This window comes from Mobula birostris, chromosome 13 (genome assembly GCF_030028105.1).
Source record: "Mobula birostris isolate sMobBir1 chromosome 13, sMobBir1.hap1, whole genome shotgun sequence".
NCBI lineage: Eukaryota > Metazoa > Chordata > Chondrichthyes > Myliobatiformes > Myliobatidae > Mobula > Mobula birostris.
This window is the reverse complement of record NC_092382.1, coordinates 96,291,097-96,318,771: the sequence shown is the minus strand read 5'-3', so window position 1 is coordinate 96,318,771 and position 27,675 is coordinate 96,291,097. Positions and strand designations below refer to the sequence as shown.

General features: G+C 46.0%; 1 protein-coding gene across 4 annotated transcripts; it reads right to left on the bottom strand.

Moving 5' to 3' along the window:
* On the bottom strand, positions 1–27,675 carry LOC140207192 (GPI-linked NAD(P)(+)--arginine ADP-ribosyltransferase 1-like). 4 transcript variants are annotated; one of them, XM_072275551.1, is made up of 5 exons: positions 27,179–27,675; positions 13,333–13,501; positions 8,312–9,009; positions 6,108–6,287; positions 1–3,948 (listed from the first exon to the last, which is right to left on the bottom strand). In XM_072275551.1, the coding sequence occupies exons 4-5, from the start codon at positions 6,166–6,168 to the stop codon at positions 3,158–3,160; spliced, it is 852 nt and encodes a 283-aa protein (XP_072131652.1). In that variant the 5' UTR covers positions 6,169–6,287; positions 8,312–9,009; positions 13,333–13,501; positions 27,179–27,675; the 3' UTR covers positions 1–3,157. The 4 variants fall into 4 exon arrangements, 3 of the variants coding, with proteins under 3 accessions (XP_072131652.1, XP_072131651.1, XP_072131653.1); XM_072275550.1 differs by lacking the exon at positions 8,312–9,009; XM_072275552.1 differs by lacking the exon at positions 8,312–9,009 and having other exon boundaries at positions 13,333–13,497.

Below are 27,675 nucleotides of genomic sequence, written 5' to 3'. Positions count from 1 at the left end.
ACCTCCACCCGCCCCTCCCCACCACACACACACACACACACGCAAACACATGAACCATCCATTTTTGCGGCGGTTGTGTGTGCGAAAATACGTTAGTAACTGTAATAGCATCTGTACTTTGATCTCGTCTCAGGAATTTGCCGCTCGTTGTCTCCTCAGAGCTCCCAAACTTCATTCGCCTGCATTTCTCTCGATTAGATTTCATCAGCGCGGTACAGACAACAGTTGTATGAGAAGATAAAATCTGAACGGAAAACACCTCGGACTTTGCAGCGGATGGGCTGCTACACAGCAGAAGATCACAGACATACTCTATGTGGTCTCTTAATTTGATACAGGAGGAACGGAATTTAGTGCCAACTGAGTGAATCGTCTTCCCCTGAGTTACGCGAAAAAGCCCGCAGTTGGATATTCTATCCCTGTGACGCAGTTGCATTGGCCGGGTCAACAAGCTTGGAGCCAGTCCAGCTCACTTTCCTTAAACCAGTCTGAGGTCCAATTTGGAAATATAAAATATCCTGAAACAATTTACACCCCATGGTGTTGGATGTGTATTGGAGAGGGCATAGTCGCCAATAATAATATTGCGGAGGAAACAATAATAGAGTTGTTGTTGCAAGTGCCGTCTTTGCCCGAAGGGCGATATTGTTCTGTAACTGAGATAGGCTGCGAAGGAACAGCCTTGAGGAAAATTAAAGTGGATAAATCCCCGGGGCCTGACAGGGTGTTCCCTCGGACCTTGAAGGAGACCAGTGTTGAAATTGCGGGGGCCCGGGCAGAAATATTTAAAATGTCGCTGTCTACGGGTGAGGTGCCGGAGGATTGGGTAGTGGCTCATGTTGTTCCGTTCTTTAAAAAAAGATCGAAAAGTAATCAGGGAAATTATAGGCCGGTGAGTTTAACGTGAGTAGTAGGTAAGTTATTGGAGGGAGTACTAAGAGACAGAATCTACAAGCATTTGGATAGACAGGGACTTATTAGGGAGAGTCAACAGGGCTTTGTGTGTGCTAGGTCATGTTTGACCAATCTATTGGAGTTTTTCGAGGAGGTTACCAGGAAAGTGGATGAAGGGAAGGCGGTGGATATTGTCTACATGGATTTCAGTAAGGCCTTTGACAAGGTCCCGCATGGGAGGTTAGTTAGGAAGATTCAGTCGCTAGGTATACATGGAGAGGTGGTAAATTGGATTAGTCATTGGCTCAAAGGAAGAAGCCAAAGAGTGGTGATAGAGAATTGCTTCTCTGAGTGGAGGCCTGCGACTAGTGGTGTGCCACAGGGATCAGTGCTGGGTCCATTGTTATTTGTCATCTATATCAATGATCTGGATGATAATGTGGTAAATTGGATCAGCAAATTTGCTGATGATACAAAGATTGGAGGTGTAGTAGACAGCGAGGAACGTTTTCAGAGCCTGCAGAGGGACTTGGACCAGCTGGAAAAATGGGCTGAAAAATGGCAGGTGGAGTTTAATACAGACAAGTGTGAGGTATTGCACGTTGTAAGGACAAACGAAGGTAGGACATACAGGGTTAATGGTAAGGCACTGAGGAGTGCAGTAGAACAGAGGGATCTGGGAATACAGATACAAAATTCCGTAAAAGTGGCGTCACAAGTAGATAGGGTCGTAAAGAGAGCTTTTGGTACATTGGCCTTTATTAATCAAACTATTGAGTATAAGAGCTGGAATGTTATGATGAGGTTGTATAAGGCATTGGTGAGACCGAATCTGGAGTATTGTGTTCAGTTTTGGTCACCAAATTACAGGAAGGATATAAATAAGGTTGAAAGAGTGCAGAGAAGGTTTACAATGATGTTGCCAGGACTTGAGAAACTCAGTTACAGAGGAAGGTTGAATAGGTTAGGACTTTATTCCCTGGAGCGTAGAAGAATGAGGGGAGATTTGATAGAGGTATATAAAATTATGATGGGTATAGATAGAGTGAATACAAGCAGGCTTTTTCCACTGAGGCAAGGGGAGAAAAAAAACAGAGGACATGGGTTAAGGGTGAGGGGGGAAAAGTTTAAAGGAAACATTAGGGGGGGCTTCTTCACACAGAGAGTGGTGGGAGTATGGAATGAGCTGCCAGGCGAGGTGGTAAATGCGGGTTCTTTTGTACCATTTAAGAATAAATTGGACAGATACATGGATGGGAGGTGTATGGAGGGATATGGTCCGTGTGCAGGTCAGTGGGACTAGGCAGAAAATGGTTCGGCACAGCAAGAAGGGCCAAAAGACCTGTTTCTCTGCTGTAGTTTCTATGGTTCTATGGTTCTATGAAAAGTAATCGGGAAAAAAGGGTCGTGTGCGCGCTCGTTTGTATGTGCGCGCGTGTGTGTGTGTGTGTTTGTGTGTGTGTGTGTGTGTGTATGTGTGTGAGTGTGTGAGTGTGTGAGTGTGTGTGTGTGTGTCTGTGTGTATGTGTGTGAGTGTGAGTGTGAGTGTATGTTTGTGTGTGTGTGTGTATGTGTGTGTGTGTGTATGTGTGTGTGTGTGTATGTGTGTGTGTGTGTGTGTGCGCATGGTGAATTAATTTTGAGAGGAATGGGGAGGCTAGAAACCACACAACCAGCGGCGAATTCCTGAGAGTAGATCAGACTGCAGGTGTACACGGACACTGAAATTTAACGAAGAGGTACCTACGGTGGTTAAGAAAGCAAGTGAGACGTGTTCTTTTGCAGCCGTGTCTCAGAGGGCAGGTGAAGGTTCAGAACTATCGCACAGAACCATGAATTTTCCCTTTGAATAGGCTGGAGATGGACTAAAAAGGAGTATTATGAAGAGCACAGATAGCGAAGTCAGTTTGGCCCGTCGGCGCCACATCAAAGCCTGCGGGACATTGGAAAGAAGGCAGCAAAACGATAGGACCAGACAGCCGCAAGTGTGGAACAATCTTATAACTGAGGCACACGTTGTTGGAAATTCAAAAACAAAAAAAAAAAATCTAACGAAGGGTCTGGGACTGGAAATGTTAGACTAACATTTGCTCTTCACGAAGGCTACTCTTTGTCGAATCTGTTTGTTAATCCTCCCTCCTCCCCTATGTGCTATTGTAATCTTACCTAAAGCGCGAACCGGAGACACGAGCATTCCGCACATTGCACCCAACAGAAAGGGCAACAGCGCAAGGGAAGACGTCAACGCAAGTGGGAGAATGGATCACTTCGGAGTCTCTTCCTCCTCATACCGCAGCACCCTCATCACGCCTTCACTGCCCCTCTCCACCCTTACCCTGATCCCAGCCTCCCCGGCCGTTTGGAGAGAAATATCCACTCCGTCAGTACGCGGTTCGTAACTCGTGATTTTGAACGCTTCATATGGCGGAATCAGAACCTCTTCCTGAGCGGGGAAAAACGAGTAATTTTCTATCTGGGCACCGTACCGAGAGAAAATTGTAAATACTGTTTTTTTGCCGAACTTCTCCATCCTTTGATTGCGAGAGGACGAAGCAAAATAGCCAAATTTCATTCTAAATCCCACCTTACCGAAGGATATTTTCTGCATTCTTCTGTAGGTCGGCTGGGGTGTCTTACCCAACTCCTCTCTCAGTCTCTCGATGGCAACAGATAGAAGGTACTGGAATCCTTTGAAGGGAAATCTTTCCGCGTAGACCAAATCGTTTTCCCCGTACAACTTCACCGCCTCATTGAACTGGCTATAGAATGGGCTCTCTAGCGTGTAGGCAATTATGGCCACCACGTGGTGTTCTCTGAGCCCCTGGGGCACTGGGACCTTGCTCAGCTGCGGGTCGCTTTGTCGTAGGCAAAGTGCCTTCCTCCATGCGTCGTCAAGCGTATTATTAATTTTGCGCTCCATTGCGAGATATTCGATGGCCACCTGGTCGGACTCTTCGCTCTGGGTGTAGATGTAAGCGGCAGAGTTATTCATCATGCTCAGCTGGATGACGTCATCCCTACTGTTACAAATCTCCTTGTTGACATTCCACCGACCTGGAAACGGATAAAAACTTGGAATCAGAGAGCTGCGTTATACAGAAGGGTTCAACGAGACCGGACGCTGTTCGGTTGACCGTCCGAGACGGAGGGTGACATCCAGAGCTGTATAAAGCCATGAGACACATAAACAGCATCAGTGCACATAATCCTTTCTCCATTTTTGGTGTATCAAACACTCGAGCGCCCGGGGCTGCGGGCGCTTTAATAGGAAATCGAGTATTTACACCACGTTGAACATGTTGCCAACTGAACTGGATGGGGCATCGGCACTGAGGATATTTGAAATAATCGCCTTAGGTATAAAACTTTCCATCCCTTCGTGGCCTGCAGATACCTCGGAGCAAAAGTGAAGCACCTGCTTAACTCTCCGATCAGGGTCATGTGAAACCATGGGGCCAGGTGAAACCATGGGGCCAGGTGATGGATAGTAATGGATGTGGTCACCAGGCCTTTAAAGGTAATGCCCAGAAGAATAAAAAGGCACATCAATTCTTCAGGAAAAAAGTCAAGAATAATCATAATCATGGGAACATGATTGGTTACCTGATACGACGCGACACATAACGTAACTAAGACAAGATATTTTTGGAGGGAAATGGATCAGACTCTGATCTGCATGTTGATCTTATGTACCGTTTGTTTCCCTGCTGTATTATAATCGGACTCTCTGACTCCAGTTGTTGCTGTGAAGAATATTGGGCACCCATCTGTATCAACCCCATCTTCCAGCAGTTAACCGGTTGATAGCAATGCCTGGATGATTCAACTCTATGTCTGGATACGTCCTAATTGATGTTAACGAATCTACTCCACTGCTGTCTCCAGCAGTGTGTTCCAGATGCCCACCCCTGTCTCGGTGAAGAATGGATCCCTCAGGATCGCTGTTAATCTTCTATTCTCAGATCTCTGACCTCTATTTTATCTGCCTCTGAGATGGGGAGGGTTTTCTGCGGTCTGTTCTAAAACAACATTCCTTTCTGAATATGTTTCAGCCACGTCCCTTTCAACTCCTTCGTTCCAGAGTAAGCAATCAAAGGATCGAATCTTGCCGCACCAGGTGGACTAGTGTTATTCCCACTGGTCCTAAGACTATTCCATCCTTCCAAAGATGTGGTCCTGATATTAACCAATAGAGTCATATAAAGTTTATACTCTTCTAATTTGACCCCTGCAATTCTGTTCCCATCAGACTCTCCTGCAGTGCATTCCACGTACTCAATTACCGCCGGGTGAAATCGTTTCCAACTAACCTTCTCTCAGCATCTCTTTCCTCATCCCCTAAAGATCTACCGACCTGGATAAAGGAAACTGCTTCCGTGTCAATTATTATTATTATTATTTTATTACTATTATTTGACCGGACAAGCGTTTCTACGCAAAGGTTCGAGGCGTAGGTAAGTTTCACAATAGCATGCTGAGGCCATAGGGGGTGAGATTTCGATCAAGGAACTTTATTTCGGACCGTTGTATCAGAGTGAGAATTGGAAATGGATCAGAAACAGTTTACAGAAACCTTCCCCATCCCACTCCGATCCTTAACAGGGTGTAGAAGCGCTGGACTCTGCTGCAAGCTCGGCCATCCAGTCTGCCCCACTTCCTCTAAGAAAGGACACGACGCCCTGCAAATTTCGAACTGATCAGTCACAGATGGGAACGGCGTATCTAACACCGAGCTAAGTGAGCGTGGGTGCCTTATCTGTAGTATTAGTTCGTTTCCGTATGAAGTTCACGCACACTCTCGCAGCGTTTGTTTGGCGCAGACTTGGCATGGCCCGGTTTCGGACAGGTGGTTGCAGATGGGTGGACAAATCCCAGGGGAGTGACAAGAAGGCGTGTGGTGATCGAATGAATCCTATTTGGATTTTTCCAAGAATTAGCAAAGATGTTCCCAACTGGAGTGCTGAAGTTGCGATTTCGCCTCTAAGATTTGGAGTTTTAGCGAAAGTGCCATCTCTGGTTTTACTGGATCTACTGAAGAGGGATGTAATGGATCCGGGAGCGTGTTCCTTGTAATAATTGGAAATACCGGCCCCACTTCTTTGTGTATCTATGTTATGAATAAGGATTAGTGATAAAATAAGACCTCTGCGCATAATCGTTTTGACATTTCACAAGTTCTTTACCGTGGTCTTGAATTTACAAAAGAAACTTACAGAATTTCCACGTGGTGGCAACGAGAATTAGCATCCATGAAAATGTTTGCGGGGTTCCCATTCTCTGAAACAGCAAGAGCTCCTTCTTTGTTCGGATGGAGCAGCAATGTTTTCTTTTCCTTTTTGAAGTGCCCACTGACGATATTTGTTGTTGTTGTTGTTGTTGTTTTCAAAAAGGACCTGCGGTACAGTAACACAGAGACTAAATAATATCGAGATCAGTGTGCGGTAGTAAATATTTAGATGAGTGTACAGTTGTCCGATCTCACTGTGTTTCCAACTGCGTCCCTCCCTCGACCTCTCTCTGCCTCCAGCAGGGGACTTCAATCAGTTCCAGTTCCCGAGGATAAAAGGCAGCGACATTTGTCGGCAGCGTAATGGAGCTTTGACCAGCGGCCACCGGCGTTTGGGATTGATTTGCAAGAGCAAATTAAAGGAAGCCAGGGGAAAGCGCAGCGGACATCCTCGCAAGGGTCGCCTTCTGAGTGGACAGAGTTGGGGGGGGGGCGGCGTTGGTGGTGTTCCTAAGGCTTTAGCGTCCTCGAGACTTCAGAAAAGAGAGGATTCACTCGGAGAAAGCAGAGGAATGAAAAGCTCAAGTTCTTTCCTCCTCTTCTCTCTGTCAGTTCAGTTACGTTGGGCTGACACGCAGTATAGTTCAATGCTCACCTTGGGGGATGTGGGAAGGCAGGAAGACCTGCAATATCTCCGGCCACTGCAACTGTGAGAGACGCATACTGCAGCAGCTTCTGACAAACCTCGTTAAGGAGCTGGAGCTGGAACCGGATGAACTTCCGATTATTCGGGAGGGTGAAGGTGTGGTAGATAGGGCACATAGAGGAGGTAGTTACAGCCAAGGTGGAGGTCACGGGATACTCTGTGCCATTCGGGAAGGGGAAAGGAATGTCACTTTGGATACTGTCGGGGTGCTGTTTTTGGGGGAGGGATCTAAAAGAGGAAAATCACCGTGGCTGGCTCTCTGGCGCTTTGTCTGCCTTTGGGACTCAGCTGGGAAAAAGAAGCAAGCTGCGGTGCTGGGGGATTCATTAGTTAAGGGAACGGACAGGAGGCTCTGTGGGCGATGACGAGATTCGCGGTAATATGTTGCTTCCCGGGTGTCAGGGTCCGGGATAACTCGGATCGAGTTCTTAGCACCCTGAGGAGGGGGAGTGAACATAGGCAGGACGAGTGATGAGATTCTACCAAGTGTATTCAGAGAGTTAACTGCTATGTCAAAGAGCGGGACCTCCAGTGTTGTGATCTCAGGATTGCTCCCCGTGCCACGAGATTTTGAGCCGAGGAATAGGACCATGATGCGGTTCAATACGAGGCTAAGGATTTGGTGTAGCATGGAGGGATGATATTTTTGGTGTATTAGGCTCGCTTCCAGGGAAGGTGTGACCCGTACTGAAGGGACGTTTTGCACCTGAACAGGAGAGGGACACATATCCCAGCGGGTAGGTTTATTAATGCTGCACGGAGATGCTTAAACTAGAGTTGCAGGGGAATGAAAAGGGCAATGTCAGAGCTGTTAGTTGAGGCAGATGGCAGTAGGACCTTATGCAAAGTTAAGAATCAAAAGGTTGAGCATGAGGGGACAAAATCGTAAATGGTGAATGCAGGACTGGAGGTGTTGTATATGAATACGCGCAGTACAGGGAATAGGACAGATGAATTCCCAGCACAGTTGCAGACTGGCCGACACTATGTTGCAGGTATCCCGGAATCGTGGCTGACGGATTAAGGCTGGGAGTTTCATGTCCATGGATACACATTGTATCGAAAGGATAGATAAGGCAGAGGGAATGGCGTTGCTGTGTTAATTAAAAATAATGTCGTAAATCACCCAGGATGCTGTACACCTTTGAGGACAATAAAAACGTCACCTTGAAAACATATCTAAATATGTGAAAGAATAAAATAAAAAAAGAACGATCATACGAGACTTAAGTAGGATGTGTGCAGTTTTGAATGAAGTTTCATTTGACTCGTGCATATCGGAACATAGGATGACGTGTTCCCATGCCCTACCTGTCACCCGTTTCTGTCACCACCAATCAGATTCCTCCTTTAATATTTCCATCTACTAACTCCCAGTATCTCACTTCATCGCCGCTGCCCGACAACTCTGCATCACACCACCTCCCCCTCCTCCACCAGCATGCACCTCACACCATCCAGCGTGCACTACACCATTACCCTACCTTCTTTTTCCCGGTTTCCGTATTTTCTTTCTAGTCCTGCTGAAGTGTCTCGACCCGAAACTTCGAATTTTTATTTCATTCCACAGGTGCTGAATTCCTCCAGAATTTTATGGGTGTTGTCGTATATTTCTGTCATCCGCAGAATCTCTGGTAATTGTGATGGTATGAATATGGACTTGGCTATTTTCCATTAATAATTACCCCCGTCTCTATTCCTCCATTTCCCATACTAGTTACCTTGTGACTACTTCCCGTCTATTCGCACCTTCTCCCCACACTGGTTACCGATGAGCACTTCTGTTCATCTCACCTCCCCTTTACTCTTCATCGGTTGCCCTCTTATTCGCTTATTCCTGTGATCCACGGCCCTGTCAGATAAGACAACCTGCATGTTCAACCCTTTACCTCTTCCATCTATCACCTTCTTCATTCACGTCACCTCGAATACCCACCTTAAATGTCACCTGTTTTTGCCTCTCACCTGCCAGTTTGAAGAGTTCACACCCCACCCTTACTTTGCTTTATTATTCTCGCAAATGCCCCCTTCCTTTCCATTCATGATGAAGACTCTCTAACAGAACCGTTGGGTATTTATTTTGCTCCATAGCTGCTATTTGACCTGCTGAGTCCCCGTGTAATTTTCTGCCTTTTGCTTTTGTTTCTTTTCTCCTTTCCGGTTGTTCAGTTTGTTTTCTTCCCTGCAAAAAATTGTGAAAGGAAATATGTCCAATGTATGGAGTTGTCGGGTCAAGCTGCTGCTGTGACGTTGTTATGCATCTTTGTCTCTATGTACCTAGCCATGAGAATTTATGTTCCATCTTAATTTTATAACGCAAAAATGCGCGCGCGCCCACACACACACACACACACACAGCCTCACTCACACACAAAAAAAGACACACGCAGTCACACAGAGTAGCACACACACACACACACACATATGCATGCATGCACACAAACAGAGACGCACACATATAGACTCTCGGTCTATCACACACACACAGACACAAACACATACACACGCACACACTAACACACACACACAAACATGCACACGGACACACACACACACCACATATTCACACGCACACACACACACAGACTCACACGCACTCACACACACAGAGTATCACACACACACACACACATATATGCATACAAACAGAGACTCACACACACAGACTCTGTCTATCACACACACACAGCCTCACTCACACACAAAAAAAGACACGCAGTCACACAGAATAGCACACACACACATATGCATGCATGCACACAAACAGAGACTCACACACACCACATATTCACACGCACACACACACAGACTCACACGCACTCACACACACACACACATATATGCATATATGCATACAAACAGAGACTCACACACACAGACTCTGTCTATCACACACACACACACACACACGCGCGCGCGTTTTATCCCGGGTATAAGAAATGCGAGTTGTGTACGATACAGTGAACTGCTCAGGCGGCAGTTAGGTACACTTTGTGATAGTTAGTACGGTTCAGCGGGCAAGTCCGCGTTTCCAAAACGACCTGGCACGGATACACCATCGGAACTGTGAAGCGCGGTGGTGGCTGCACCATGCTGTAGGGATGCTTTCTGAAGCAGGCTTGTGAAGGTAGTGGGTAAAATGTATACAGCAAAATACAGGGAAATCCTACAGGAAAGTGAGATGCAAACTGCAATAGAGTTATTGCGTGGGAGATGATTTGTTTTCCAGCAGGATAATTACCCCATGCATAAAAACAAAACTACACAGGAATGGCAAAAAAAAAAAAAAAAGACAAATGTCATGTCCTAGAATAGCCAAGTCAGAGTCCAGACCTCAATCCAATTCAGAATTTTTGGTTGGACATGAAATAGGCGGTTTACTCACGTTCCCCATGCAATCCAACAGAGCTTGTGAAGTTTTGTAAAGAAGAATGCAGAAAACTGTAATGTACAGATGTGCAAAGCTGATAGAGACCTGTCCACGCTGACTCAAGACTGCATTTGATGCCAAATGTGCATCTACTAAATACTGACTAGAAGGGGTTGAATACTTTTGCGATTAATTCTTTTGTGTTTTATGTCTGTAATTAATTTTGATTACTTTGTAGAGATTTGCTTTCACCTTGACACGTAAGAGTCTTTTCCTGCTGATCAAAAAAGCCACTTTAAATCCACTGTGATTCACTGTTGTAAGACAATAAAACATGAAAACTTCCAAGGGAGAGAATATTTTATGTAGGCACTGTAATAGTCAATCTCTGAATGAAATAGTTGCTGTCCGTGCCCCTTTTAAGACATTCCCTCACATCCGATATCTATTATCCTATTTTTGGTTTCCTCTGCCCTTGTCTCATAAACGTCATCATTTTTTTTTAAAGTCACTGCTCATTCTCCTATGTCCCAAGGAGTAAAGACCCAGCCGGACCCCACTCCCTTGTAATTCAGGCCTTTAGTCTTGGCGACAACATCATAAATCTTCTCTACACTCTGACCAGTTCACCCATTACTTTGCTTTAACCGAGCGATGAACTCTGCACGTAGTTTCCCAAGCACAGATTCACCAAATACAACTGTACATGGTGCCCCAACCTCTGAACTCAATATCCAGACCGAAATTCCAGTGAGCTAAACACCTATCTCCCCACCGTGTACTCCTAGATCCCTCAGGTCCATTACACTGCCGAGTGCACTACCACATCCTTACGTGGAATTGACATCGAAAAGTTCCAAGACGTATTTGTATTGGTTTCTATTTCAAACTCCTCTGCCCATTTACCTAACTCATCACGATCCTCAATAAACGACAGTAATCTTTACTATCGACAGCACCTAATTTTCTGTCATTCGTAAATTTACTGGTCAAGCCTTGCGATTAGCACCCAACTCTTTCTCCTGCAGCAATCCACTCGAGTCTTGCCTCCATTTTGAACACCGTCACCACCAGCTTTGGAATCCATCTAAACAGCTCTTGCTGGACTGCACAGGGCCCGATCTTCCATGACAACCTGTCCAAGACTTTGCTGAAATTCAATGTGCGACATCCACTGACCTTGCTTCATTTACGACTTTAGTTAACTCTTCAAGGTCCGTAATGAAAGACCACAAAAGCGTACAGTATGTTGTCTCTCCTTATTTTGGGCTCCGGAGACTATTTCCGTCCCAACGGCTCAAGTCAGTCAATACCCGATCCTGATACTGAGAAGGCAACCCTGATGATGATCAGTTCACACTGCATCATCCTTCCATCTGATCCCTGACAGAGGCATGCTCTGAATCACATTCAGCCTCACGCAGAACAAGAATGTTTCAAGAAAGAATTCATTTTGAGAAATATTATATTTAGTGCAGGACAGATTGCAAAGGAAATGGCAAATTTATAGCAAATTGAAACCACGTGTAAGGGGTTTCTTCTTTTACGTTACTGCTAAGGTGTTAAAAATGGCTTCTCTCTGATGTTAACTGCTGAGACAGTGGTTCTCCATAGCAGCTTGTTTGAGTTATATTACTGATAAGAGAATTGTATTTATTTGCTAACCCATTGCAGTGGGGGCATGAGTGAGAGATTCAGAGAGGATTTGGCAAGCAGACCCGGGGTATCCCCAGCAGTGTCCGAGCCTGAAGGGTTTAGGTGAGGGGGTATGGAGATCTCGGGGGATTAGGAAACTCCCAGATAGGTTGGCCTATGTAGGGCTCGTGGAATAGGGCGTACGGTCTAAAGTTTGGGGAATCATGCGACTATTTGTGCCCGGAATGGGTTTTTGTGTCTGCAGGAATTGTTGGCGAGTTAATTAGAAGTCGTGATGACATGACTAAATTTCGTGGGGGTGGGGGGGAGACTGTAAGGAGTTTCTTCCTTTTTTTACTATTGAGGCTAATATAATTGGCTTCTTTGTTATGTAAGAATAAAATGGCTTTTTTGTTGCGTTAACGGTTCAGAAAGTTCTCTCTCGCGCAGTTTGTTTGCGTTATATTACTGATAATGAGATTGTATTCATTTTTTAACCAATTAGAATAGATGTTATTCTTTCTTGTGTCTCTCTAAGCTATTGCTTCCGCGGGCTTTCGGGGAAGAAAGCGCGGCGGGGACAGAGAGAGGAGACGCCATGCTGTAAGCTGGGCAACGGAACGGACCCCGAGCTGGAGTCCGAGGCCCATTGTTTTGGGGAGGAGAAAAGAAGTGGAAGGACGTGCCGGACGCGCTCTGGTCGACCACCGTGTTTTGTCGCGGGGGCAGGCCGAGGAGGTCGGAAGAGATCGCATGGTAGAAAGAGGACCCCGTTCATTGAGTCCAACGGTTGTGCATGAAGTGGTTGAACTTTGATAAGTTTGGCGCCTTTTGCTTTCTTATGTATTTTATCTTTATTAATTACATAGTTCTAGTAAGATCTATAAAGAGTAATCATTTAATCGCATATGGTGTATTGTCTGTTATTTGACGGGGTAGGGTACATCACACAGCACCCACACAAACTTGATTACCCAGTTTTGCGGGACCGAAGGCTGTTCCCCCTAGACGAAAGAGAGCTGAGCGAGCCTGAGGCTTACCAGGGGGCTGTACATGTATTGCATCTTACATCAAAACAAAACAAATTAAAGCATGAAATGAACTTAGAAAATTGTGAATTGCAAGGAATGGTTAACATTTGAAGAATATATGGTAGTTTTAAATTACAGAAATGGTTTAACCAGAGAACAACGACCATCTCGTTGGCATTTTGCAATGATTATGACGTAACACAGCCAAGTAAGGAATATTAAAACAGTCAAAAAGCCGCTTCGGCAGATGCAAAGCCTTGAAATGAGCAAACACCGTGAGGGAATGGAAGTCGTTTTGAAGAGCGGGCTGCTGCCAGCACATTACCAGACTGCAATGATTGCAACTTGGTCTGACACAGGCATAACTGGTACCTCTGGGCGCATTCAGTCTCAACCCAACTTTTTTATATCTTCTTTTGCGCAGATATGTATTCTCCAAAGGACTAGGCTCTGAGTAAATGAGACTCACCGAATTTTCTCCTGACTGAATCAACAGGAACTGTGTGTCAGAACGGTTCTCTCCAGTTGATGCTGTCAGACCTCGGACTGGTTCGCTTGTTGCTGTTCCCCCGCCTTCAGTCGTGGTTTGATTCCAGTTGTTGGCTTTTCTTCCAATAAACCTCTCACCGCAGGTCTAACTTTAACCAGAGAGATAATGAACCAAGTTAGCAATACAAAGGATAACAAATCATTCCTGCCCAAAGTTCCTAAAATGAAAACTCACTGAAAATTTAAATGTTGAAGACAAATCTAATGATCTCAGTGGGCAAGTCTGTAATCGTCCCTGGCTCTTCACAACACCTGATATGGGATGCGAAGGAGCCTTCATTCAGTTATGGCAAGAAATTAGATATACAGTAGGAGCACAATTGGGTCTTTTGGCCATCGAGTGTATGCATCATTCGCTCACGGTTGTTTCCTTTTATTTCCCCAACTCCATATTCCTGGTTCGTCCTGTAATCCTGAAGCTACGTAGCCATCTAAAATATGTTACTCACTGCCAGAAATATACACCCAACGGCAGCATCCACCACCCTTCGTGGCAACGAATTCCACAGATGAACCCACATTTGGCTGAAGTCATTGCTCTCAACTCAAAGAATTGCAAAGGAGAAAACTAGTCCTCTGAAAAATCTGAATAGTAATCTATACACCTGAACAAAATAGATGGCGGAAATCTTACATGAGCTTTCTATTTCATTGGTATTTACTCAGATGATAGACACAGAGTCTATAGGAATGAGGCGAGGCAGCAGCGAGGTTATGGACCCAATACAGATTACAAGGGATACGATGTTCACTGTCTTGTGACGAATTAGACCATCTGACCATAACACCATAAGATATAGGAGCAGAAGTAGGCCATTCGGCCTATCGAGTCTGCTCCGCCGTTCAATCATGGGCTGATCCACATCTACCAGTCATCCCCACTCCCCTGCTTTCACTGCATTCCCTTTGAGGCCCTGGCTAATCATGAAACAATCTATCTCTGCCCTAAACGCACCCAATGACTTGGCCTCCACAGCCGCCCGTGGCAACAAATTCCACAGATTTACCAGCCTCTGGCTAAAGCAATTTCTCCGCATCTCAGTTCTAAAAGGACGCCCTTCAATCCTGAAGTCGTGCCGTCTTGCGTATATCGATTTATCCACATACTATTCTCCCAGGAGTCATATATGGACACACATGTTGTGTTTGCCTCTTAGCTCAACTTTTGTATCTTTTTCTCTCAGCAGAATGCGGAAATCATTGATCGGGATCACAGGAACTTCATCGCCCCTAAACTGCAGGAGGCAGGTAGCTTGTTGACGGTCAGGAGAAGGAATGAGAAGGCGAATAGGCAGTTGGCTCAGAGCACTCCAGTGACCTTTGTCCTGAGTGATAGGTATACCGTTTTTGGATATTTTTTTCCAAAGTATGACCTCCCAGCGGAATGCCAGGGAAACCAGGTTACTGGCACCGAGCGCTGGGACATAGACCAGAAGGGAAAGTGTGGGGGGGGGGGGGGAGGAAGAGGGGAGCGTTAGTTTTAGCGGACTTAATAGTCAGAAGAACAAGCAGGAAATTCTGTGGACGTGGACGGGAAGGCCGGGTATTAGTCAGAGACGTCTTGGATCCTGCCGACAATATTCTGGAGGGGGAGGGTGAACAGCCAAATGTCTCGGCACATGTTGGTACCAATGACATAGAAAGGGTAAAAAACAATGAGGTCCTGAAGGGAGAATTTTGATCTCGGCAGAAAGCTCAGAAGCAGGACCTCCAAGGTAGGAAGTTCTGGATTCCTACGTGCCACGCGCCAGTGAGGATAGAAACAGCAGAATTTGGCAGATAAATGCCTGGCTGATAAACTGGTGCAGGGAGCCTGAATTCAGATTCTTGGACGACTGGGATCTCTTCTGGGGAAGTTTGACATCTGCAAAAGTGACCGGTTGCAGCTGAAAACGAGGGGTCGAATATTCTCGCAGGAATGTTTGTTAGAGCTGTTGGGGAGGGTTTAATCTAATTTGGCGGGGGTAGTGGTTGGGAACTGGACTGAAGGGAGTGAGGGTCGGACGGATGGTTAAGAATCAAACACAGTGTGCAGTCAGACTGTCAGGAATGGCAGGCAGATGCCGACAGATTATGACAGAGCATAATTGCAGCCAGCAGGGCAGCAGGTGAGTATTAGTTAGTATTGGGGATGCAGAATATAAAAGGGTAGCAAATGTAGTACTCAGTGTGTTATATCTCAATGCACATAATATAAGAAATAATGTGATGATCTTGTTGCAATTTTGCAAACTGTTGGATATGATATTATGCCCATCACAGAAGCATGGCTGAAGGATGGCTGTAGCTGAGAGCTGAATGCCCAAGGTTACACGCCGTGTCGGAGGGAAAGGATGGCACATAGAGGGGGTGACGTGGCTGTGCTGATAAAGAATGAAATCAAATCTTTAGAAAAGCGTGCCACTGTACCGTAAGATGTTGAAACGTCGTGGGTTAAGTAACTGCGAGATAAGATGAACCTGACGGCAGTATATACCGACCTCCAAACAATAGCTGTGGTATCGAGTACAGATTACAACCGAAAATCGAAACGATGTGGACATTTTCTGAGAGACTTGAGAGATTTTAACCTGCCGGTAAATTGGGAAAATCAGTTTGGTAATAGACCCAAGAGAGTGAATTGGTTGAATGTTTACGAGATGGTCTTTAGAGCAGCATGTCGCAGAGCCTATAAGCGGATAAGCTCTATACGGACAAGGGACTGGTGCTGAGGAGTTAATAAAATAAAGAGGATCAGTCATGATTGAACGGCGAAGCACACTCATTAGGCCACATGGCCCAATTCTGCTCCTGGGTCGTATGGGTCTCTGTGTATCGATGTCATTCCATTGCAACTCACAGCTTCAGATACACTTTCTTCACTATCTCCTGTTGCCGAAAGTACTTTTTTTATATCTAGCTCTTTTTTCACATGAGGCTCCCCACAGTGTTGCTCTTCGGCAGTGTGTATCACGCTGGCCACTGTTAACGCTTGTATTTTAGACCACGACACATACCAGCGATCTTGCCCACCGAGTCAGCGCCGCCATTCAATCGTGGCTGATCCTTTTCTCCCCCCCCTCACTCCTCAGCCCCACTCCCCGACCTTCTCCACTTAACTTTTGATGCCGTGTCGAATCAAAGACCCGCCAAACACTGCCTTAAGTATATCCAACGACCCAGCCTGCACAGTTGCCTGTGGTAACGAATTACACAAATCCACCACCCTCTGGCTGAAACAATTCATCCGGATCTCTGTTCGAAATGGACGCTCCTCTGAGGAGGGAAAAACTGATCAGCCAAGATTGAACAGCGCAGTGCACTAGATGAGCCAGATGGCCTTATTCTGGCACTTTGTCTTATGTTCTTCATTGTATAGATGTCGTTCCTTTGCATTTCCGAGCTGCAAATTTATTTTCCTCACTATTTCCTGTTACCGAAAGGATTTGTTTCGGGATCTATATCTTTGCTCGCATGAACTCCCCGACAGTGTAGCACTTCAGAGGTTGGCAGCATGCTGGCCTCTGTTGTCACTTGTATTTTATACCATAAAACATTGAGATATAGGAGCGGAATGAGATAATTTGGCCCACCGAGTCTGTTCCGCTATTGAATCATGGCTGGTCCTTGTTTTCCTCTACTCAGACCCACTCCCCGGCCTTCTCCGCGTAACATTTGATGCCGTGTCCAATCAGCAACCTATTAGGCTCTGTCCAAATATACTCAAAGACCCGTCCCCCACAGCTGCCTGTGGCAACAAATTCCACAACTTGACCATCCTCTGGCTAAAGAAAGTCCTCTGCATCTCTGTTGTAAGCAGACGCCTTTTTATCCTGAGGCTGCGCCCTTTTGTCCTAGACTCCCCCACCATGGGAAAATGTTTTACCGATTTACCATATCTGGGCCTTTCAGCATTCGATAGGCTTCAATGAGATTCCCCCTCATCTTGAAAATTCCAGACAGTATAGACTCAGATCCATCAAAAGTTCCTCGTAGGTTAACCCTTTAATTCCTGGAAGCATCCTTGTGAACCTCCTCTGGACCCTCTCCAATGCCAGCACATCTTTTCTTAGATGAGGGGGCCCAGAACAGTTCAAAATACTCAACCTGAGACGTTTCCAGTGCAACAACACATTCTATTTTATCATCCAAATCATTGACATACAGCATAAAAGAAGCTGTCCCAACACTGACCCCTGTGAAACGCCACCTGTCAGTGGCAGCCAACCAGAAAAAAACGGATCATTTTATTCCAACTCGCTGCCTGCTACCAATCAACTACTTGTCTAACAATGCCAGTAACTTTCCTGTAATATAATGCCCTCTTAACTTGGTAAGCACCTCAAGTGTGACACTCTGAAAGTCCAAATATACAACATCAGTTTTAACTATCCTACTTGCAATATCCTCAAATATGAGTCGGGACAACAACGAGTGCCGAAGGGCCTGAACTGTGCTGTGGTGTTCTAGTGTTCTAGTGAATTCCAACAGGTTCGTCAGGCAAATTTTTCCTTTAGGGAAACCATGCTGACTATCCTATATTTTCCTGCGTCACAAAGTGTTCTAAAACCTCACCGTTAGCAACTGACTGCAACCCCTTCCAAACCACCGAGATCAGGCCAGAAGTATTGCAATTTCCTTTTTGCTGCCTTCCGCCTTTCCTAAAGAGATGAGGCGCTTTGCAGTTTCCCAGCTCTCTGGTGTCGTGCCATAGACTAATGATTTTTTGATAGCTAATTATCAATGCCCCGGCAATCACTACCGCTACCTCATTCCATTGGGTGAAGTTCGAATTGTCTCCTGATGCAGCACCGTCCCTCCTGCCGAGGCGAGATCGTCAGTGCCGTTCATCTGTTTCGCTCACTTTGCAGCACGCCAGGGATTTTTAAAGCACCTCCCCATCTCCAAAATAGAGGACAGAGCAACTTAATGGAGTGCGGGTCCTTTGGTCTCACAATGCTGTCAATTCCTTGGTAATCAAAGGTCCAACTTAGCTCACTATTTACCCCTGAACAGTGTCCAGATTACACCTTTCCGTGCACATTTATGTGCCAATGTTTCTATGCCTCCAGCCTTGGTGTGTGTCTCGCACTCTCTTTCTCGCTCGCGGTCTCGCTTTCTCCACTCCTCCCCCTCACTAACTCGCTTTGGCACCGCGTCGGTTTGAATTTTACCTACCCCTACTCTCACCCACTAAAACCTCAGTTTTGCTTCCTTCGCGCTTCCATTTGATTGTCTCTGTTCCCAGGTCAAATTTTAATTCGGCTGACGCACGAGGGAGCTTGGGAAGATCGGGTTGGCACGGTGGTCGTTGAAGGGAACTGTGGGGGCAGGGGACGTTGAGATGCTATTACAGTGACCTCAAACCTGTTTCCAGATTAGGCCTCTGACTGTGGCTCCACTCGCCAGTTCCACAGAACAGAACGTCCGTGAGCCCGACGCGATCTCTGCGCAGCTGCAGAGACCGTTCTTTCGGCACTTTGTCTGTTCTCTTGCAAGTGTTAATCGCTGATACATCCTGTTCATTTCAAACACCAACCACCATCAACCCATCTCTCAAAACCCGTACAGGCTCTGTACAAGATGCTTCCTGGCGAATTCGATGTCTTCCTGCTTTGAGGTCAAACCTGCCCTTTTTGGCATCCGGCAATAAATTTGCATCTAGGCAGTTAGTTTCTGGTATCGCCTCCTACTTTCTGCGTGCCTTCCTCCGTTCAGGAGTCTTCACCACACCCATCCACACTCTCCCCTCTATGTGTTTCCCTCTGTCGCTACTCCACTCCTATCTTACCACTTATCGCTCCCATCCCTCTCTATTCTTTCTTAACCCCACTGTCGCCGCTCAACTTCCCCTCCACTCCACGTCCCCTCTCCTATGCACAAAAAACAATACTGGGGACTGTATTTTCGAAGGCACATCTCACTCCCTGTTTCATTCGATCTATCGATGTATATATCTATCTAATCTATCTATCTATCAAGCTATCTACTTATCTATCTATCTATGTGCCCCTCTATTTCTCTATCTATCTATCTATCTATCTATCTATTTGTCCGTCTATCTACCTACAGACCATCTATCAACAGATCTCGCTGTCTGTCTCCCTCCCCCCTCCCGCCTCTCTCTCTCTCTCTCTCTCTCTCTGTCACTATTTCACTAATTCCCTCCTGCCTTCTGTCTATCGGTCTATCTATCTATCCATCCAGCATTCTGTCTGGGAAGCATAGATCCGCGCACATAAATAGTTTCCTTTGCCTTTTGTCTGAACATAAGGTATAGGACCATTTAGATATAGAAGCAGAATTGGGACATTCGGCCCAAGGACTCTGCTCCGCCTTGTCATCATGGCTGATCCAATTTTCATCCCAGCGCCAATCTCCTGCCTTCTCTCTGCCCTGATGGTCTAACCATTCAAGAATCTATGAAACTCCGCCTTACATATGCATAAAGACTTGGCCTCCACAGCAGCCTGCGGCAAATAATTCCACAGATGCACCCCTCCCTGGTTTCAGAAATTCCTCGTCATCTCCATCCTAACAGGATGTCCCTCTATTCTGAGGCTGTGTCCTCTAGGCTTAGACTTACCCAGCATACGAAACATCCTCTCCGCATCCACTCTGACAAGGCTTTGAACTAATGGACAGGTTTCAATGAGGTCTCCCCTCATTCTAATGAATGCTAGTGTACAAAGGCCCAAGGGCATCAAACAATCTTCATACGAAAATCCATTCAGTCATGGAATCATTTTTGACAACATTCTTTGAAGCCTCTGCAGTTTCAAGACATTCTCTCTAAGATAAGGCGCCCAAACCAGTGACGCCTCAGCTGTCCTTTATAAAGTATCAAAATTATGTATTTGTTTTTATATTCTGTTCCTGTTGAAATGAATTCTGACACTACATTTGCTTCCTTCACCGTAGTGTCAACCTGCAAATTAACCTTTGGGGAATCTTGCACAAGGACTCTTCAGTCCCGCTGCAAGTCATTTTGTTCTCTCTATTTGGAAAATAGTCAACTCTTTTATTTTTTTGACCACAGTGTACAACAGTACGCTTCCCAACGCTGTATTCCATCGGCCAGTCCTTTGCACATTCTCCCAATATGTCTTTCTGTAGCCTCCGTACTTTCTCAAAACTTACCTTCCCCATCGACCACTCATCTGGAAACTTTGCAACAAAGCCATTAATTCCATCATGCAAACCATTGATATATAACGTAAGAAGACTCAGTCCCAACAGAGACCCCTGTGGAACACCACAAGTCACAGGAAAACAGTCAGAAAAGGCTCACTTTCATCCCACTCGTAGCCTCCTGCCAATCAGCCACTGCCTTATAATGCTAGGATATTTCCAGAGACACCATGGTCTCATCGCTTGTTAAACAGTTTCATGTATGACACCTTATCAAAGGCCTTCTGAAACTCCAGGTACACAAGCTCAACCGATTCTCCTTTGTCTATCCTGCTCCTTATTTCTTCAAAATATTTCCAACTGTTTGTTCAGGCAAAATTTATCCCTTGTGGAAACGATCATGACTACGGCCTATATTATCATCTCCCTCCAATCAACTCCAGAATCTTCCCAACCACTGAGGTCGAACTAATTCGCCTATAGTTTCCTTTCTTCTGGTCTCTGTCTCCTTGAAGAGTGGAGCGATTTTTGCAATTTTCCAGTCTTTCAGAATCATTACCATACCAAAATCTACTGATTCTTGAAAGATCATACTAGCGCCTCTACGATCTCTTCAGCCACCTGTTTCAGAACTTTGGCGTGTACACCATCTGGACCAGGTGACCTACCTCCCTTCAGACATTTCAGCCTCCAGGAAGTTTTCCAGGAACCTTCTCTCTATTTATAGTAACTTCACACACATCATACCCCCCGACACCTGGATCTTTAACCATACTGCTAGTGCGTTTCACAGTGTAAACTGTAGCAAAATACTTTTTCAGTTCTTTCACTATTTAGTGGTCCCGCATTGCTATCTCTCCAGCATCGTTTCCTAGCGGTGCGATCTGCAATCTCCCTTCTATTTAACATGTTATGTATCTGCAGAAATTGTTGATGTTCCCTTCAAAATTATTACTTTCCTATTCCAGTTTCCCGCTCTTAATGACTTTCTCAGGTTGCCTTCGGTTGATTTTTAAAGGCTATCCGATCTTTTAACCTCCAACTAAATTTTCCTCTATTATATGCCCTCTCTTTCGATTTTATGTTGGTTGTGACTTTCCTTGTTAGCCACGGTTGTTTCACCTTTCCTTTCGAATACTTCTTCCTCCTTGGGATGTATATATCCTGTTCCCTCCGAATAGCTTCCAGATATTCCAGCCATTGCTGGTCCGTCGTCATCACTACCAGTATTCATTTCCATTCGACTCTGGCCAACTCTCTTCTCACGCCTCAATTCTAGTAGTGATACATCTGACCTTATCTTCTCCTTCACAAGTTTAGGTGTGAATTCGATGTTACTATGATCACTCTTCCCTCGGGCCTCCTTTTACCTTACGTTTTCTGATCAATTTTTGTTCATTGCACAACATCTAATCCTGAATAGCTGGTTCTCTTGTGTGCTCAACCACTGGGTGCTCTAAAAGCCATCCCGCAGGCGCTCTACAAATTCCCCATCTGGGAATCCAGCACCAGAAACTATCGTTGCATTGTAAGTTTGGCATGAATATTCTCACTCCTGTTGTAATATCCTTCGTACTGCTTTGGGCTCTATATACAACTCATCAAATTACTTATCAAATTACGGTATTGTTTGCACTGCTGGAACTATATGTTATAGTTATGTGGTTTTTGTTAGTTTTTAAGTCGGTTTGTCATGTGTTTCCGTGATATCATTATGGAAAATCATTGCATCATTTCTTAAAGCATGCATTACTAAATGACGATAAAAGAGAACTGTGTGTACTCATAATCTAATCTAATCAGTTTCTGTTTACACTTACAGTATCTTAGCTCTGTCCACAATGATTCAGTACCTTCCAACGCTATGTCACTTTTTTCTAGTGATTTGATTTATTTTTTTTTTTACGAACACAGCAATGCTACCACCTCAGCATTCCTCCGTATCCTTCCGTTGCAATGGTTACACTTGTGCATTCAGCTCCTACCTACAATCTTTCAGCTATCACTCAGTGACGCCTACAACATCATACCTGCCAATCTGCAACTGTGCTGCAAGTTCATCTGTCCTAACCCGTGTACTGCGCGCATTCAGACATAACTCCTTCAGTCCCGCATTCGCACTTTTTTTTTGGATTTTGACAGCCTTTTACGTTGCAACCCACTCTGCTTACTGAACTTTTGTCCAATCAAAGGCATTTTATCACGACACATTGCCTCGGTTTGTAACCTAGCTGCCTCGTCTTCAGCAGTATTATCTGACTTTCCTACCGATGCATTTTTTGCACTTAAGAGCATGCAACTCAGGAAACCCTTCGCATCATCCTCGACTTTTTGATTCCCAAGTTTCTCTGAAGTCTTACCAACATCTGCCTCCTTAACCTCTCCTCTAACTGTTCTCACACTCTGATTCCCATCCTTCTGCAACTCTAGTTTAAGCTCCACAGTGCAGCATTCATAGACCTTCCCGTTAGGTTATCAGTCCCCCTCCAGTTCAGGCGCAAACCGACCTTTCTGTACAGGTTTATGAACATTATGAAAATTGACTTCTCTATACTCCGTTTGCGTAGCCTCCAACTTGATGGCATGAACATTGACTTCTCAAACTTCCGCTAATGCCCCACCTTCCCCTCGTACCCTATCCGTTACTTATTTATATACACACATTTTTTCTTTTTCTCCCGCTGTCCCTCTCACTATACCCCTTACCCATCCTCTGGGTTACCCCCCCCCCATTTTTTCCTTCTCCCTGGGCCTCCTGTCCCATGATGCTCTCATATTCCTTTTGCCAATCAACTGTCCAGCTCTTGGCTCCATCCATCCCCCTCCTGTCTTCTCCTATCATTTTGTATCTCCCCCTCTTCCTCCCACTTTCAAATCTCTTACTAGCTCTTCTTTCAGTTAGTCCTGACGAAAGGTCTCGGCCCGAAACGTCGACTGTACCTCTTCCTGGAGATGCTGCCTGGCCTGCTGCGTTCACCAGCAACTTTGATGTGTGTTGCTGTCTTTACAGGTGCCACCTGCCATGGAAGAGAGCCCAATGATCCAAAAATCTTATCCCTCCCTCCTATACCTACTGTTTAACCACGTTTTAAACTGTGTCATTTTCCTAGCTCTGGACTCACTAGCAAGTGGCACAGTTAGCAAGCCTAAGATCACAATGCTAGGAGTCTTGCCCTTTAACATACCAGCTAAGTCCCTGAACTCCCCATGCAGAACCTCGTCCTATCCATGCCATTGGTACCTACATGGACCACGACCCCGGGCTGTTCATCCTCCCACTTACGAATGCTGAGGATTCGATCCGAGTTGTCGCAGACCGTGGCACACGGGAGGCAACACAGCATCTTGACGTCTCGCCCTGGCCCACAAAACATCCTGTCATTTCCCCTAACAAATCCCTTATCACACGGCGTTCCTCTTCTCCCACTTCCCTTCTAGTCACAGAGACAGACTCATTCCCGAATTTGTGCCTTTCCTCTGTTAGATCATCTCCCATCGACAGTATCCAGAGTGATATACCTCTTGTTGAGGGGGATGCCCAGAGGGCTACTCTGTGCTGGCTCCTTCATCCGTTCCCCTTTCTGACCATCACCCAGTTTGCCGTGTCTTGCACATTCAGTAACTCCTTTCTATACTGTCTTTTTTCCGATTTTGTCCGTTTTTTACTTTGTAGCTGACACTACTGACTGAAATATTGTCCAATCAAAGGCATCTCATCACTACACATTACCTCTGTTTGTCTCTCATCTTCAGCAATATTATCCGCCTTTCCATCCAATACATTTTTTTTTGCTATAAAATATAGGAAACTCAGGAAACACTTCGCACGATGCTTAGCTTTTGATTCCTAAATTGTCTGAAGTCTTACCAACAACTGACTCCACAACCTCTCCACTAACTGTTCTCACACTCTGTTTCCCATCCCTCTGCAACTCCAGTTGAAGCCCCACTGTGCAGCATTGACAGACCTTCCCGCTAGGATATCAGTCCCCCTCCAGTTCAGGCGCAATCCGTCCTTTCTATACAGGTGCCACCTGCCATGGAAGAGAGCCCAATAATCCAAAAATCCCTCTCTCCTATACCAACTCCTCAGCAACTGCGACATTTTCCTAGTTCTGGCCTCACTAGCAAGTGGCACGGGTAGAAGGCCTAAGATGACAACTCTGGGAGTCCTGCCCTTAACTCATATCCTATCTCCCTAAACTCCCTATGCCGAACCTCGTCCTACCCATCTCATTGGTACCTACATGGACCGCGACATCTGACTTTTCCCCCTCCCACTTACAAATGCTTTGGACCCAGTCCGAGGTATCCCAGACCCTAGGCACACGGGAGGTAACATACAATCCTAGCATCTCACTGTGGCCCACAGAAGCTCCTGTCCGTTTCCCTAACTAACGAATCCTCTATCACACGGCGTTCCTCTTCTCCCACTTCCCTTCTGAATTAACGAGGCGGAGCCTATTTCTTTCCTCCGTTAGATCATCTCCCCTCGGCAGCATCCAGAGTGATATACCTGTTGTTGAGGGGGATGGCCAGAGGGCTACTCTGTCCTGGCTCCTTCAACCTTTCCCCTTCCTGACTGTCACCCAGTTTGTTGTGTCTTGCACCTTCAGTAACTACCTGTCTGTACTGTATGTCCTTTCTATCACCCTTTCAGCCTCCCGACTGATCCGGAGTTCATCCAGTCCCTGTTTCATCTCCTGAACGGGGTTTTATTGGAAGCTGCAGCTGGGAGCACTTCTCGCAGCTGTCGTCGGCCGGGACACTGGAGCTCTCCCTACCATCTCACATCCAGCAAGAGAAGCGTTTCACTATCCTGCCTGTCATCCCCACTGACCTAGCTGAGCAGGTATAAAGAAGAGAAAGATAGAAAATCTTCAGCTTTACTTTGGTTTACATTCTGTGAGTGAAGCCTCTCTTCGGAGAAGCCTCGAAGAGCTAAAGCCTCCCCTCTGACTAAACCTACTCAGAGGATGGCCGCTGCGCTAGCAACTGCCTCCCTTTAGTTTGCTCTTGGGAACCAATGGCAAACGCTGACTGGTCGCTGGTCAAAGCTTATCTGCTGTAACATTGATTGCTCTTTGTGTACTTTTCGTTCCTTTGCAATTGACAGCTGCATACTACTTCTGTTTACAGTCTATTACTGTAGATTTTTTTTTGCACCCAGTTTTTTTTCCCTTCTGTGAGTTTTCCAACAGTGCAGCTCTTTGGCGCTTTGACCGTCCTTACCACTGCTGTCTCTAGTGTCGTGTCCAGGTGATTCCTGATACAGTGAGGAACGTCTGGTCTGCGTATGTGCTTCGCTCTATTTCCCACACATAGATCGAGCATTTTGACCCACTCCCCCTCCCCGACCCCTGTCCGTAATGGAGAATAAGTCAGAGAATAGAGAGCAGTACAAAACAAAAAGAGTACAGGCCCTTCGGTCCTACAATCCTGTGTCGAACTCACTATCTTTGTAATCAAAGGACGAACGTAACTAATTCCTTATCACATCAAAGTTGCTGGTGAACGCAGCAGGCCAGGCAGCATCTGTAGGGAGAGGTACGGTCGACGTTTCGGGCCGAGACCCCTCGTCAGGACTAACTGAAGGAAAAGCTAGTAAGAGATTTGAAAGTGGGAGGGGGAGGGGGAGATCCAAAATGATAGGAGCAGACAGGAGGGGGAGGGATGGAGCCAGGAGCTGGACAGGTGATTGGCAAAGGGAATATGTGAGGATCATGGGACAGGAGGCCAGGGAGAAAGACAAGGGGGAGGGGGGGAAACCCAGAGGAAGGGCAAGGGGTATAGAGAGGGACAGAGGGAGAAAAAGGAGAGAGAGAGAGAGAGAGAAAGAATGTGTGCATAAAAATAAGTAACAGATGGGGTACGAGGGGGAGGTGGGGCATTAGCGGAAGTTTGAGAAGTCGATTTTCATGCCATCAGGTTGGAGGCTACCCAGACGGAATATAAAGTGTTGTTCCTCCAACCTGCGTGTGGCTTCATCTTTACAGTAGAGGAGGCTGTGGATAGACATATCAGAAAGGGAATGAAATGTGGAATTAAAATGTGTGGCCACTGGGAGATCCTGCTTTCTCTGGCCGGAGATCGTTTTGCTGAACACCGACGCTCTGTCGGCTGTACCTCTTCCTAGAGATGCTGCCTGGCCTGCTGCGTTCACCAGCAACTTTGATGTGATAAGGAATTAGTTACGTTCGTCCTTTGATTACAAATAGAGTGAGTTCGACACAGGATTGTAGGACCTTACTACTCTATCGGCCCCAGACCGTGCATTTCGCTGCACAATTATGTACCGATACTTCCGTGTCTCAATCCATTAACTCTGTCTCTGTGTCTCTCTGTCCTTCTCCCCTCCCTTTCTTTGATTTCTTTGTCCCTCTCTGTTTCACACACACACACACACACACACACACACACACACACACACGAACGAGCACTCTGTCCCTCACCACTCTTCCAGCTCTGTAATGTCCCTTCGGCACTGTGTCTTTTTCCAATTCCGCCTCTCCTTTCTCTCACCCAGTGAACACTGACTTTCGATTCCTCCGTTTTTCCGTTCCGTTGTCGAGAGAGCTTTGGCGAATAATGGAGGCGTGGGGTGGGGCTGTTGTTGGGGTGGGGGCAGGGTACGTTGAGATGTTCTTAACACTAACCTCAAATCTGTTTCCAGAGTAGACGTCTAACTCTTGTTGCTGTGCTCACGATACAGCGCGCTGACAAGTAGAGACTCCGGCGCAGGTCGAACAGTTCTCTCGGTATCAGACTGCACACACCAGCCTGGGACGGTTCACTTCTGCCCTTAGTCTGACCCCTTCGCATGATAATCGCACGTGCTTTTCGTTCATCCAGTACGTCACTTCAGCACTCACCACATCCTGTCGCAACTCGAAACAGCAGGCGTGCTGTTCACAAGATGATTCACGGCGAGTCCGACCTCTTCCTGATTCTCGGTCAAAGCCCTCCTTTATCAGCCTCTAAAGTTGCATTTTGGACTTAGTTACAGACTTCACTTCACAGTTACTACATATTTCCTCTGATCGGCCCTCACCAACTCCTGCCCCCTGCATTCTTCACTTTACGCCCTATCCCTTAGTCTCTAGCTTACGCTTTTCTTGCCATTCCTGCGCTCCCACCTTCTTCTGTCTTGATT

Bases quoted from the DNA above. Each gene is read 5' to 3' on its own strand.
- LOC140207192 (XM_072275551.1), bottom strand. From the start codon at position 6,168: ATGGGAACCCCGCAAACATTTTCATGGATGCTAATTCTCGTTGCCACC. The intron at 3,949-6,107 runs GTAAGTTTCTTT...ATCCGTTTCCAG, and splicing joins TGCCACCACGTGGAAATTCT to GTCGGTGGAATGTCAACAAG.